The following is a 13,675-nucleotide window of genomic DNA, read 5'->3' as shown; positions in this document are numbered from 1 at the left end:
CAGAATCATGGGTCAGGGGAGACTTACTGTACGGGATGAGAAGGAAACCAACAACCCAACAATCAATCTTTCCTTCCTTTTCCTAGACCTATCTAGTCCTTTTCCGTTATTCCTCTTCCTTCCCCTTCAACCCTTCTGCCTTAAGAAGGACCCACTGGCTCTGAAAGCTTCCCAATTACGACCATTTTTTATGTATGTTCTGCCACCGCTTGGTGAGTAGATTTTTTATCTATCCAATTACATAGTTTTGCTACACACTCTACACATTTTCCTGCATCTTCACATTCTCTTTTCATACAACTTGAGTCCCTCTTAACCTCCAAAAGCCCAGCCCATATCAGTGATGTTTCATTGAATGTTTCGCACATTGACACTTGTTGATGGCCGAGCATTGAAATGTGCAGCATTTGTGGAAGGGTTGCACTTCTGTCACATTGAAAGATTCTCTTCAGTCATTGTTTGTCCCATTCTTGTGAGATCTTATTCTGCCCGCAGCAATGTTGGAAATTTGATGTTTTACTGGATACCTGATATTCACGGTACATTCGTGAAATGGTCGTACGGGAAAATCCCCACTTCATCACTACCTTGGAAAGCTGTGTCCCATCGCTTGTGCACCAACTATAATACCACGGTCAAACTCACGTAAATCTTGATAACTTGCCTTTGTAGCAGCAGTAACCAATCTGACAACTGCGCCAGACACTTGTTGTCTTATGTAGGCATTGCTAAACAGAGCGCCAGATTCTGCCTGTTTACATACCTCTGTATTAGAATATGCATGCCTGCACCAGTTTCCATGAAATTGAGGGTAGCAAAGCAAAAGCAGAAATGCTTAGTCTCATTTTCTAATGTAATTTTGCAAAGGAAAAACTCAGTTTAATTCGTGTACCACAGAAAATGTGAGTGACATAGATATTATCATCAGTGGTACTGAGACACAGCTGAAATCGTTAAAAGTTAATAGAGCTCCAGAGCCCAGCGGAATGCCTAATAAATTCTATACTGAATTTGTGGCCAAGTTAGCACCTCTTTTAACTATAATCTAGTGTGGATACCTCAAACAAAATACCATGCCCAGGAGTTAGAAGAAAGCACAGGTCACACTTGTCTACAAGAGGGGTCCTGAGCTCAAGTGGAATGAGGTATGTCGAACCACCTCCATCCAAACTAGTGTAGATTCCGAAAACATAGATGATGTGAAGCTAAGTCGCACTTTTCTCACATAACATATTAAAAACCAGGGATCAAGACAGTCAGGCAGGTAGATACAGTATTCCAGATTTCCAAAAGGCAGTTGACTCAGTACCACATCTACACTTATTATCAAAGTACAGTTGTATTGGTTATCAAGTGAAATTTGTGACTGGATTGAAGACCTACTGGATGTGAGGACACAGTTAGTTTATCTTGGATGGAGAATCAACAACAGATGTTTTCCAGGGAAATGTGTTGGTACCCTTGCTTGTCGTGTTGTATGGTAATGACCTTGCAGACGATATTAGTAGTAACCTCAGACATTTTGCAGACAATACAATCACCTCCAAGAAAGTGTTGTCTAAAAGAAGCTGTGCAAATATTCAGTCAGGTCTTAATAAGCTTTCAAATTGGTGCATAGATTGGCACCATACTTTAGTTGTTCAAAAATATAAAATTCTGCACATCACAGAATGAAAAAAATGTAGTATCCTGTGACGATAATATCAGTGATCAACAACTTGGAGCTGGAATCGGTTAACTCCGAAAAATACCTGGATGTAACAATTAGTAGGGATTTGAAATGTAACAGTGATGTAGTTCCAGTCGTAGGTAAAGAAGGTGCTAGATGCAGTTCATCGGTAGAATACTAGGGATATGCTATCAGCCTAGAAAGGAGACCGCATACAAAACACTCATACAACCCTTCCTAGAATATTGCTCAAGAGTGTGAGATCTATACCAAATAAGACATACAGGGGATGTTGAACAGAACCAAAGAAGTGCAGCCTTAATGGTCACAGGTTTGTTCAGCCAATGGGAGAATGTCATGAAGCTGTTGAAAGATCTGAACTGACAGACATGTGAAGACAGAAGCAAACTATCCGATGAAAATGTGCTTAGAAAGTTTCTAGAACCAAATTTAAATGATCAATTCAGCCCCCTTCGTATTGCTCCCATAGGGATTGCAAACAGTAAATTACATTAATTACAACACACACAGAGACATTTAAGTGATTATTCCTTCTGCGATCCACATATGGAAGGGAATGAAGCTGTAATAATTGGCACAGTTGTATGTACCCTCTCCCAGCGTTCTTCACAGTGATTTGCAGTGTATAGATATAATTGCACGTATAGATGAATTTGTGCTTATAAAGCAAGTGCGAGGGTTGTGGAAAACTTGATGCGAAAAATGGTTATTTGTAACTGATATTCTTCTTCTCAGGCCTGATCCTGGTCTCCTTGCATAGCGTCCAGTTTTCCTGTACCTTTTGTACAGTTCTGGAAATCTTGGAGAGTGTAGTTTCAAAATTTCTGCAACACAACACATGCTGCAACCTTCATCCACCAAATCAGTGCCTTTTGCAGCTTCTTCAGTGGTTAACAGCATGTTTACTCTCTGTAGCTGATTATGGGTAATCACAAAGTGATCGTATAAACATACGTGACTAAAATAAGTGCTACAAGTGCAGGAGAACATTTTTGTCTCACATCTGGTGATGTGTGTTTCTGGTTGAGTGGGGGAGGGGGGGAGGGGAGGGGGAGAGAGAGAGAAAAAAAAAGATCAAGGCTAGTGCAATAAATAATTACTGCTTCACTATTTTCATACATAATTTATTATGTATTGTGTTTTTCACGCCATTCAGTGTATGTTACATTTTTTGATCATTATTGGTGACCTGCATATCTAACTCTGTGTATGATTGGCACTTTATTAGCTCCATGCACAGATTACATAAAAGTACAAATTCCAAGACAAATGAATCGAGTAAGTTTGTATAAAAAAACAATAAAGCTCATTATGAAAGAATTCGCTTCAAATCTTCTATGTACCAGAATGCAGGTGATTTTTCAATGCAAAAAAATATTTTTAACATTTTCTGCAATTTAATAAAGAAGACTGTTCAAACTTCATGCTCTTTCTAGTGAACAATTTCAAAAGTGCAGCAATCTTCACTTCATCAAAACTAATAGAGCTATCAGTTTTTTCTACTTTATTTTACTCCAGAACATTTGTTAGTAAACATTATGGTGTATAGATAAAATAAATTTATTCAATGTTGTTGAGATTGCAATTTAATGATTATATCTGTGACTTTCGTTAAAGAACTTCAGAGATTTAAAACCATGCTTGTTGCCGTTTTTTATGGCTCAGTTGTTTCAGTTATTATTGTTATTATTATTATTATTATTATTATTATTATTATTATTATCATCAGTTGAGTGGAATGGACAGTGTCTTGAAAGGAGGGTATAAGATGAACATCAACAAAAGCAAAACAAGGTTAATGGAATGTAGTCGAATTAAGTCGGGTGATGCTGAGGGAATTAGACTAGGAAATGAGAGACTTAAAGTAGTAAAGGAGTTTTGCTATTTGGGGAGCAAAATAACTGATGATGGTCGAAGTAGAGAGGATATGAAATGTAGACTGGCAATGGCAAGGAAAGTGTTTCTGAAGAAGAGAAATTTGTTAACATTGAGTATACCGTATCTACTCGAATCTAAGCCGCACTCGAATCTAAGCCACACCTGAAAAATGAGACTCGAAATGAAGGAAAAAAAAATTTCCCAAATCTAAGCCGCACGTGAAATTTGAGACTCGAAATTCAATGGGAGAGAAAAGTTTTAGGCCGCACCTCCAAATCGAAACAAAGTTGGTTCATTTTAATATGAGACACAATTTAGGTCGAATGAATGACGATGCAGCTACAGTAGTTTGGTTCGAGTCGTAAGCTTTGCAGTTAAGCTTTACCATGTAGCCATTGCTATGCCTCAGGCGCTCCGGCGGTATTTATACAGGTACCCTTCCTTTTTCTCGTGCTTCGTCTGGTTTGAATTGATTGCTTATTTTTCTTTGATCTCATAAGCGCCGTTCTCTTTCTTATAGGTGTTTATGTCACTCTAAGCTGAAAATGCATTACTGTACTGTGTCATGCATTGTTTGTCGCAATAAGATAATGAGTGTTTACGGCCTGTCGCCGCTCGCGGCATGGCTTGCTTTTGTGCGCGCTACTGTCGCATTCAATTTTAAAAAAATTAAAAAAAAGAGGAATCATCTCAGCGAAACAATGGCAAGAGACTGCTTGTTACTTACACTGCTGCTTTCTTTGATAATGATCAACAAGAACCAAATAATAGACTGTGTATGATACAAGATGTTTTGAACGAGAGTTTAGCGAAAATTTTTCTCCGTTTGAAAATCTTTGCAGACGCCTCTTTAGTACATTACATTCTGCACAGAAATTAGAACCATCTTAGATTAAAAAATCTGGTCAATTGCCGTGCTTCACCTCTGACTGTATCACTATTAGGTACAAGAATAATGTGAATATAAACATGACATGATATGTATGTTCTTCCGCATTTGCTGTTGTCTCACTCTAGTTTCATAGTTTATTAGGCAGACAGGATTTAAATGAGGTAGCAGCCAACACGAAAGAATACATGGCAAAATGTTTATATTCATATTATTCTTGTGGTGAAGAGAAAATTGCATGTGATTCACAATTCATGAAAGTTCCTATTAGCAACCATCTCTTCTCACAGGTAGGAAAAAATTCAGAATGTAGAGTTGGCCATATTGACAAAAACCCCAAACAGTATTGCCAGTCGGATTTTCGTAGTACATTGAAATGCTGCTACATTCGAAGATGAACAATACGGAATTTGTATTTACTTCGTTGGATAATGTATGAAAATGCAGTGGTCGAAACTCGGGGCGGAGGAAAAAGCTCGTCTTCCTCTTTTTTTTTTTTTACTGATGCAAAGGTTTTGGTGCCAGTATTTATCTTTGTGCCTGCAAAGCAAGCCTGTGTAGCGCTACATATATTCGATGGGAGAAGTTAGTTGTGGTGGCACCTACCAACATTTTTCAGAACTTTCGCTTACTTTGCACTCGATTCTGAGCCGCAGAGGGGTTTTTTGGATTACAAAAACCGGAAAAAAAGTGCGGCTTACATTCGAGTAAATACGGTAGATTTCAGTGTCAGGAAGTCGTTCCTGAAAGTATTTGGAGTGTAGCCATGTATGGAAGTGAAACATGGACGATAAATAGTTTGGACAAGAAGAGAATAGAAGCTTTCGAAATGTGATGCTACAGAAGAATGCTGAAGATTAGATGGGTAGATCATATAACTAATGAGGAGGTATTGAATAGAATTGGGGAGAAGAGGAGTTTGTGGCACAACTTGACCAGAAGAAGGGATCGGTTGGTAGGACATGTTCTGAGGCATCAAGGGATCACAAATTTAGCATTGGAGGGCAGCGTGGGGGGTAAAAATCATAGAGGGAGACCAAGAGATGAATACACTAAGCAGATTCAGAAGAATGTAGGCTGCAGTAGGTACTGGGAGATGAAGAAGCTTGCACGGGATAGAGTAGCATGGAGAGCTGCATCAAACCAGTCTCAGAACTGAAGACAACAACAACAAAAACATTATTATTATCTTCTTTCCTTTCTCAGACCTTAGGTCTGGTTAAAAATGGAAAGTGACACGGACCTTGATCAAGCGTGACTTCCTTTTAACTGTATGGTATATGTTACATTGCATTTAGGAACTTTCGGGTAATTGAACAGTTATTATTATTATTATTATTATTATTATTATTATTATTTTCAATTTGATAAGATAAATAGTTTTAACATTTTTGAGTGTGAGAAACTGAAAATTTATCAGGTTATGAGCCCAGGTTTGTTTTAAAATAGAATTTGTAATAAAATACCTGGGCATAAGTAGACTCTCACCTAAAAGTTTTTTGAGATGACAGCTGAAGTGGAAAAATATTGTATTCATTTATTCGATGGAACAAATTTCAACTTAGTGATCGCAGCTAATGTAGTAGAGGAAGATAGTTTTTGTTTTGCAGCATCAAATAAAGATTACTCAGCAAACAACACAGATGAAAGTGGAATAACCAATTAAACTCAAGGTAGCTAAGTCAGGCATTTTTCTTGAGGCTAAAGTAAAAGGAGAAATTTAAATCACTAGTGTTGTAAAAGGAAAGGAAATCAAATAACTGTTAAAGATGTTTTATCTGCACCTGATCCCAATTATAATTTGCTGTCTGTGAGGAAGTTGAAATTGACTGATTATAGTATCATGTTTGAAAAAGTTCAAGATTTGATTAAAAAAGGAGAAGAAACTATTGCCATTGCAATGGCACGGAACTGGGCATTTCAACAATTTCCGTGGAATGATGCTCAGATTGTGTTGAAGGGAAACAATCACAGCTGCCATATAATCACTCTAGGAAATGTGCCACCAGACCTGTTGAGTTGATCCACAGTGACTTGAGTGGGCCAATCTCACCAAAATTGTTCAACAGAAAGAAATATGTGCTCACATTAGTCAGCAACTTTTTGTATTTCACAGTGGTTTACACACTAGAATCGAAGTCGGAGGTAACTCACTACCTGAAGATGTTTCACGCCCTGGCTACAGCTTGTTTCAGTTTGATGAACAGCAGAGTTTGCTGTGAAAGTAGTCATGAATACGTGTTGAATGAGTTGAAGCAGTGTTTTGAAGAACAAGAAATATAATTTTAATTTACAATCAGATATATTCCGCAGCAAAATGGTGTCTTGGAGTGAAGGAATGAAACTCTTGTTGAGAAAACTTCCTGTTTGATACTTCATTGTAAATTAAGTAAGACGTTCATGTCAGAAGCTGTTGGTACTGATGTATACCCACTTAACAGAAGTCCTACTGTAACTTTGGAAGGAAAGATTTCTGCAGCTTTTTGGTACCATGAGAAACATAACTTGAGTAAGCTGAGACTGTTTGGATGTATTGCTTGTCCACTGGTACCAAAAGAATTGAGAACAGGGAAGTTTGACAGCAAGTCCTTGAAGCACTACTTCTCTATTACAGTCCTAGTGGCTAGAGATGTTGGTGTCCAGAGAAAGGAAAAATAGTCACAGGAAGGAACATTGTATTCTACAAAGGAAGATTTGACTTTGAAAGTGCACTGACTGAAGACTAGATTTCAGAACCTACACAGGTATCATCAGAGAGGGAACACAAAGATGATGATGAAGGAGAATTCACCAAAGAAAATGTTAAATAGTACAATGGGAGTCATGAAAGAATTCCCAACCCAGAACTGCCCAGTGATGAAGAGGAAACTGGAAAGGAGCTGTTTAATGTCCTACCAGGAAGAGAGGGAGGGGTACCAGGGTAGGGTGGGAGACAGTGAAGTTCTGCTGACGAGCTCGCAAGGATGAGCTGGAGAGACAGCAGAGCAGCTAGGTGCAGTCGGGAGGTTAGACGGGGGGGCAGTGATTTTTTTATTTATTTATTTATTTATTTATTTTTTGGGAGGGGGGGAGGGGGGGGGGGGAGGTTGTAGCGGAAAAGGCGAAAAGTAAGTCTGGTTGCATTGGTGGAATTAGGGCTGTGTAGTGCTGGAATGGGAACAGGAAAGGGGCTGGAGGGGTGAGAAGAATGACTAATGAAGGTTGAGGCCAGTAGGGTTACGGTAATTAAAAGGATATATTGCAGGGAGAGTGTCCTTCCCACCAACACCAGCTTTTCTGAATTGCGCAGGTGGAAACTCTCCCTGCAGTATGTCCTACGTTCCCGTAACCTTACTGGCCTCAACCATCGTTAGTCATTTTTCTCACCCATCCAGCCCTATCCCTCTTACCATTCCAGCACTACACTGCCCCCACCTGCGCACCCTGTCTTTTTACTTCTCTTCTTTTTTGCTACCCCCTCCTCCCCACCACATCTCCCCTGTCCTCCGTGTAATCCCCCGACTGCATCTAGCTGCCCTACCCTCTCTCCACCTCATCCTTGCATGAACCCCAGCATCACTTCACTGTTGTGTGTGTGTGTGTGTGTGTGTGTGTGTGTGTGTGTGTCATCCATTTTTGACAAAGGCCTTGTTGGCCAAAAGCTTATATTGTGGCAGTCTTTTTGTTGTACCTATCTACAACTCAGCATCTTCATTATATGATGAGTAGTAACTTTCCTTTTCATAATATTGTTAATTATCTAATTGGTCACATATATCTAATTGGTCATATTATTTCGGCAGGGAGTAGGAATCTATCATTTTCATAATATTGTAGAAATTACAATTTGTATTATTGTTGAGACAGAGAAAATTGACAAACTGTCTGGCTCCATATGTTTTATCCTAGTGACAAATCACTTCCCATAACAATCACAGAAGCTCTGATTGTGTCCTGACTATTCATAGCCTGAGGTATATTCAAATGAATTGGTATGCATGTGATGGCATGCAATCATAATGTGTTCCAAAATGCTGTGCATAAAAATGGTATTCTTACAGGGCTCATACCTAAGGTTTTGTTGGTGGTAGAATGGTAGGATCAAGTGTTTTGGATAGCCCTTGAACTAGGGACCATATTTGTACCCAGCAGAAGGATCATCTCATTGTTATTGTCCTACAGTATGGGGTCAAGATATGAATATTACACAGTTCCTTCTGCTTAGGCAAATGGAGCACATCAGTTGGTGATTTTGCATTTGATGTGGTCTACGGTGAGCTTTAAGTGGCTTATGGAGGGCCATTACTAATGGACAGTTTCTTAGAAAATCCCCCAAAAGCCTTTATTACCATTTTTTCATACCAAAACCAGGCATGGATTGCAAGATGGCTGTGTACAGCAGATGGACGAAACTTTGACGATACATTCGTAATATAGCAATCTCATACAATCCCTGAAAATTTAATTGATACCTTTACCCATTTCTGAGATATAGAGGTTCAAAGTTATTAGCTCATGGGAAGTTCCTTCCAGAACTCCAAAAAAAGTTGTTTTTTGACATTTTTTTCAAACTAGAAGCGAGTTGTGAATTCCAAGACAGCTATGCACAACAACTGGCTGAAATTTTGATGATGTATTCCTAAGATCCTGATTTCAAACAGCCTTGAAACTTTTCTGGGTATCTTTATCCTTTTCTGAGATACAGAGGTTCAAAGGTATCCTACCTGTGCATGTAAAATACTCATGTGAAATCCAGTGTGAGGTGAAAATGTGGTTTATAAAGTGTTGACATAGCATGGATAAAAATGCTTTAAAGTGTCTCTGTTATCATCAGAAGGGTTCTTGCAACCCCATGTTGTAATAAACCACCAGCAAAATTTTTTTACACATAAAATATAGTCTTGGATGTAAAATTAGTTTTACGTTATTTCAATTTCACATAAGTAAATTATAAGAATTTTACTGACCTAAAAATCTTTTCATATGAGTGACATGCCCTGCTGTGACAAGGCTGAGAAGGGGACGAGTGGAAAAATGCTTCTATTAGAGCACAAAAAAGGTGAATATGTTCCTGTTTAAACGGCTCTGACTGAAAAATGGGGTGCCAGCTGCCTCATTCTACTTTCCTAAGCACCTTTAAAATTTTCCCAAAAATTTTGGCATGTGAAAGTATTCACAATTGTTTATACTGAGAGAGAAGGAGACAGTGGCAGTGGGAAAGACATGGACAAGTAATATATACTAGAAGAAAGTAGGCATTGGTTGTGGTATAGAAAGAGCAAAGGAGACAGTGGGAGTAGGAGGAAAGAGAGGGACACAGTGGCAGTGGAACATAGTTGCTGTTACAGAACAGTGCTAGGAAAGAGTGAAGGAGACAGTGCCAGTGGGAGAGGAATAAAGAGACGGAGAAAGTGGAAGTGGGTGAGAGCCAGTGATAATGAGTCTGACAGTGACAGTGAGGAAGGGATAGATACTGACTGAGAGAGGGGATAGCAGCAGTGGGAAGGAATGAATGAATTAGCAGTAAGAGAGAGCAAGAGGGAGGCAGTGGCATTAGATAGCAGTAGTAGGACAGAATGAAGTGGACTATGGCAGTGAGACAGGAGACAGTGACAGAGAGACACAAAGAAATAATGACAATGAGTTGGGCTGAATGAGTGAGTGAGAATGGGCAAGTGGGAGTGGATGGGTATTTAGCAACTTAGAGATGGACTGGTGGGTAGGAACGAGTTACAGCTAGAGGAGTTTTTGGGAGTGAGAGGAAAGTTGCCTGTAAAAAAGAGTGTAAATATGTTTGGATACCAGAATTTTTGGGAAAATTTTTAAAGGTGGCGAGGGAGGTAGAATGAGGTGGCTGGTACTCCACTTTTCAGAGTCGTTTTTTAAAAAAAGGAGCGTATTTGCCTTTTTGTGCTCCAATAGGCAACTGAATTCAGCTGATGTAGAAGATGGAATTTTTCAAGATTCCCCTTGAAAAGGATGTCAGGTGCCCTGATCTCTGTCACTAGCAATCTTACTGTTGATATTGAAGCAACATGAGCTGGGACACACACACACATACACACATACACACACACACACACACACACACACAAATTTAGAACTGAAAAATCTGCCTGAAACTATTATAAGAAAATGATCAGAATGTGAGAATAAACAATTTGGTTGCTTTTGAGCACAGATCAAGTTACCTATGTACTGCTCTGAATATTGTAGAATCTGTGAGGAGATGATAAAATGAAACTGTAATTTTACTTTTTTGTTAACGGTTGTGAGATTGTCATTATTACATATGCACTTCATTACAGATTTAAAGTGATTTTAATAACATTTATTGCAAGATCTCAGTAAATATTTAGACAAATGTGTGAAGTGACCTTTTCCATTTCAGATACTCATGTGCAGACAGTTGCAGAAGTTTTGGATCTCACACATGATCATACCAGTGCTTTTCGATTACAATTTGATGATCACACTTGGAAGCAACATTCAAATTCTTTGAAACCTCTGGGTTTAGCTATACTCCTGAACACATGCAATATGGAGACTCAGGAGCATTATTCACAATTCTGTGCCCATGTCACATGTGAAGCTCTGCACTCGGAGAACCTTGTGCCAGTAACCAATCGTAGGTATGTACTTGTCATTTTTATACCAGCATTGTATAGGGCTGTTAATTCTGTGAAATTATTTATTTCATTGACTCTCAAAAGGCAAGAAAAAAATGTTGCTTACTGATTTCCTGTCATGATTACACTAAATATGCTCTGCTAACCTGTGCATGTTTTAATGAGAATGTTGTGAAGAAAATATTATGACTGTCTTCCCGAAACATCATCAACAGTTGCATACGAACAGTGCTACTTTATTAAAGGAAACTTTTTCTCATCACACAGTACAGTACTCCCAGAAATAAATTAAATTGGGGGAAATAAAATGTTGTGATTTCAAAGTCTATAAATAAAACCGTAGTAAAACATCTGTGTTACTTAAAGCATTTGATTGTGTGGACCATGCAATACTATTGTATAATTCATATTGTAATAGAACAGGTGTAATGATCATTAATGATTCCTTTTGTATCTGTTGGATAGGAAGCTGAAGGTCGTTCTTCACTGTCAACAAACATGTAACAAATCTGAACGGGATATTGTAAAAGGGTGGATGAGTACTGCAGGTTTCTGTTCTAGGTCCACAACTTTTCTTCTCATATATTGATTATCACCACTAAAGATGACAGATTCTTTGTAAAACAAAATTGTATTTATAGATGACACAAGCTGCACTGTGGATTGCAGTGCAAACAATTTCATAAGTAGAACAGTGGGTAACACTGGTTATTGGATTATTAAGAAATGGTTGGCAGCTAGCCACAAAAGTTTATAACACACAATGCTTCCATAAGTATCTAAGAGTATGTGTACAGAGTGATTTGAAGTGGAATAACCACATAAAATTGATTGTGAATAAGGCAGATGCCAGACTGAGATCCATTGAAAGAATCCTCAGGAAATGTAGTCCATCAACAAATGAAGTAACTTACAAAACACTAATTCAACCAATACTCGAATATTACTCTTCAAGATGGAATACATACCAGATAGAAGTGATTGAGGAAATAGAGACGATACCAGCGAGAGCAGCATGCTTTGTTTCAGCTTCATTAAATAGTGTGAAGGTGTTGCAGAGATGCTGAGCCTACTCCAGTGACAGACATTGCAGGAGAGGTGTTGTGCATGATGGTATGGTGTACTGTTAAAGTTCCGAGAGCATACGTTCCTAGTAGAGCCAAGCATTACATTGCTTCCTCCTATCTATATCTCGCAAAAAGACCGTCACGATAAAGTTAGAGATATTCAAGCCCACTCATAGGCTTACTAGCAATCGCTCTTGCCATGAACCGTACACGACTGGAAAAGGAAAAAGGATAAGTACACTGGCACACAAAGTATCCTCTGCCACACTGTAAGGTGGAGTGGAGTGTAGAAGTAGATTCTATGAATTTCTTTGTCAGTGTGAATCTGGCTGTTTGTGCTGTGGATTCTGAACTGAGAAACCTAGCACAACTGGCCATGGCATTGGAGTGGGCATGGCTTCACATCCCTGTTGGTACCTTCTACAATCTCATTGACTATCTTCCTGCATGTTTCGAAGCAGTCCACACTGCAAAGTTCGTTTACTCAGTCTTTTGACAGATGGTCACATTAATGTGACTGGAAAGTGTATAGTGTTATCTTAGTCTTATACAATAGCTGCTGTGGAGTAATAACATTTACGTCTGTGTCTGCATCTTTTACATCTATACTGCATGTGTCACCTTACTTGTGTGACAGAGGGTGCTGCAAGTATCACTGTCACTTCCCTCCTTTCATGTTACAAATGTGAATTGTGCATGGAAGAACAACAGTTGGCAAGCCTCCGTGTGAACTTGACTCTCTCTTGAGATATATGTACGATAAAGCAATATGTTGGTGACTCTTCTAGGAATTTTTAATGGTAAACCACGTCATGATGCACAAGATTTCTCATGTAGCATCTACCTCTGGAGTGAGGTGAAAATCTCTGTAATGCATTCACACTTATGATATGGACACTTGACAAAACACACTGCTTGTCTTTGGATCTTCTCTATTTTCCCTATCAATTCTACTAAGGGTGTCAGATTAAGGACTTATTGGGGTCATTGCAAGCTGCCTTCTTTGTAGGTGGTATGCATTTCCTGAGGATTCTACCAATAAATCAGTCTGGCATCTGTTTTTCCTACACTTAGTTTATGTGGTGATTATATTTTAAATAACTCTGTACACAAACTTCCAGATATTTAGTGGTTGTGGCTGATAGTGGTTGTGGCTAAAGGAATTGATTGTTAGGCAATTGTTTTATCATACAAAAGTGGATCTTTCCATCTATTTATGTGCAATACATAACATTTGTTTATGTTATGGGACCAATACCTGGATCAGATGTTGAATGTTTGCTCATCTCTTGCATTCACTACAATTTTGGAGCTTCTCTTTACATAACAACATCATAGAGAAGAGGGATCATAGTTTTATATACATTATCCACTAAGTCTTTTATATAAATTGTAAACATTAATGATCCTATATAGAAATGGGAAATGTTTTATTAACTATTAAAATAATACTTCGTGAGTCATACCTATTAAGCAAGTACTACATTCCGTGCTGGTCTTATCAAATTTTTAATGGAGTAGAATTCACCAGTTGAAAAGCCTA

General features: G+C 38.5%; 1 protein-coding gene across 13 annotated transcripts in view; it reads left to right on the top strand.

Annotated features, from left to right (window-relative positions):
• The window catches only part of LOC126457957 (transmembrane protein 94), a 504,907-nt gene that overhangs the window by 173,476 nt on the left and 317,756 nt on the right, over positions 1–13,675 (top strand). For all 13 annotated transcript variants that reach the window (XM_050094697.1, XM_050094693.1, XM_050094699.1 and 10 more), the window contains exon 11: positions 10,828–11,068. In XM_050094697.1, the coding sequence (XP_049950654.1) occupies positions 10,828–11,068 (241 nt within the window). The remainder of the gene's footprint in view (positions 1–10,827; positions 11,069–13,675) is intronic.

This window comes from Schistocerca serialis, chromosome 2 (assembly GCF_023864345.2).
Source record: "Schistocerca serialis cubense isolate TAMUIC-IGC-003099 chromosome 2, iqSchSeri2.2, whole genome shotgun sequence".
Classification (NCBI taxonomy): domain Eukaryota; kingdom Metazoa; phylum Arthropoda; class Insecta; order Orthoptera; family Acrididae; genus Schistocerca; species Schistocerca serialis.
This window is presented reverse-complemented; position numbering and strand designations above follow the sequence as displayed.